At 48.7% G+C, this 599-nt stretch overlaps 1 protein-coding gene across 1 annotated transcript in view; it reads left to right on the top strand.

The window, feature by feature from the left end:
* LOC119589262 (facilitated trehalose transporter Tret1-like) overlaps positions 1-599 on the top strand; it is a 7,873-nt gene that overhangs the window by 2,202 nt on the left and 5,072 nt on the right. The window contains exon 2 of the mRNA XM_037937882.1: positions 55-228. Coding sequence (XP_037793810.1) covers positions 55-228 — 174 coding nt within the window. The remainder of the gene's footprint in view (positions 1-54; positions 229-599) is intronic.

The following is a 599-nucleotide window of genomic DNA, read 5'->3' as shown; positions in this document are numbered from 1 at the left end:
ACCAACCCCCCACCAAACCCCCAACCGGCAAATTCACCTCCATCTCTCCCTCAGCCTGGATTCTGATCGGGTCGGCCATGAACGTGTGGATGATCTACGTCGGCCGGGCTATAGGCGGTCTCTGCGTCGGTCTGCTCACCCTCACGTTACCTGTCTACCTTAGCGAGACCATTCAGCCCGAAATCCGCGGGGTCTTGGGCCTACTTCCGACCACCATTGGTAATTTGGGTAAGTTTGGGCTGTTAGGTTATCGTCGGGTATGCGTCAGTGGTTTAGTCTAGTTTAGGGCCTGTTTTCGCCGTTAGTTCTTTGGTAATTTAGGTGAGTTTAGTTCCGTTATCCTCGGGACTTCATCGGTAAGTTAGGTAAGTTTAGGCCTGTTTTTTCGGGTATGCGTCAGTAATTTTGTCAATTTTAGGCCTGTTCTCGTCGGATCTTCATTGTTAATTTAGGTAATTTTAGTCCTGTTATCCTCGGGTCTTCATCGGTAAGTTAGTCCTGTATCGTCTTTCGGGTCTTTTCCTTCGGCAGGATCATGGTCAGTAGGTTTCCTACGCCCGGTTTTGGCACTATTGTTGTCATGGTTACATTTATAGGTT

The sequence above is a fragment of the Penaeus monodon genome, chromosome 25 (assembly GCF_015228065.2).
Source record: "Penaeus monodon isolate SGIC_2016 chromosome 25, NSTDA_Pmon_1, whole genome shotgun sequence".
NCBI classification, from domain to species: Eukaryota; Metazoa; Arthropoda; class Malacostraca; order Decapoda; family Penaeidae; genus Penaeus; species Penaeus monodon.
This window is presented reverse-complemented; position numbering and strand designations above follow the sequence as displayed.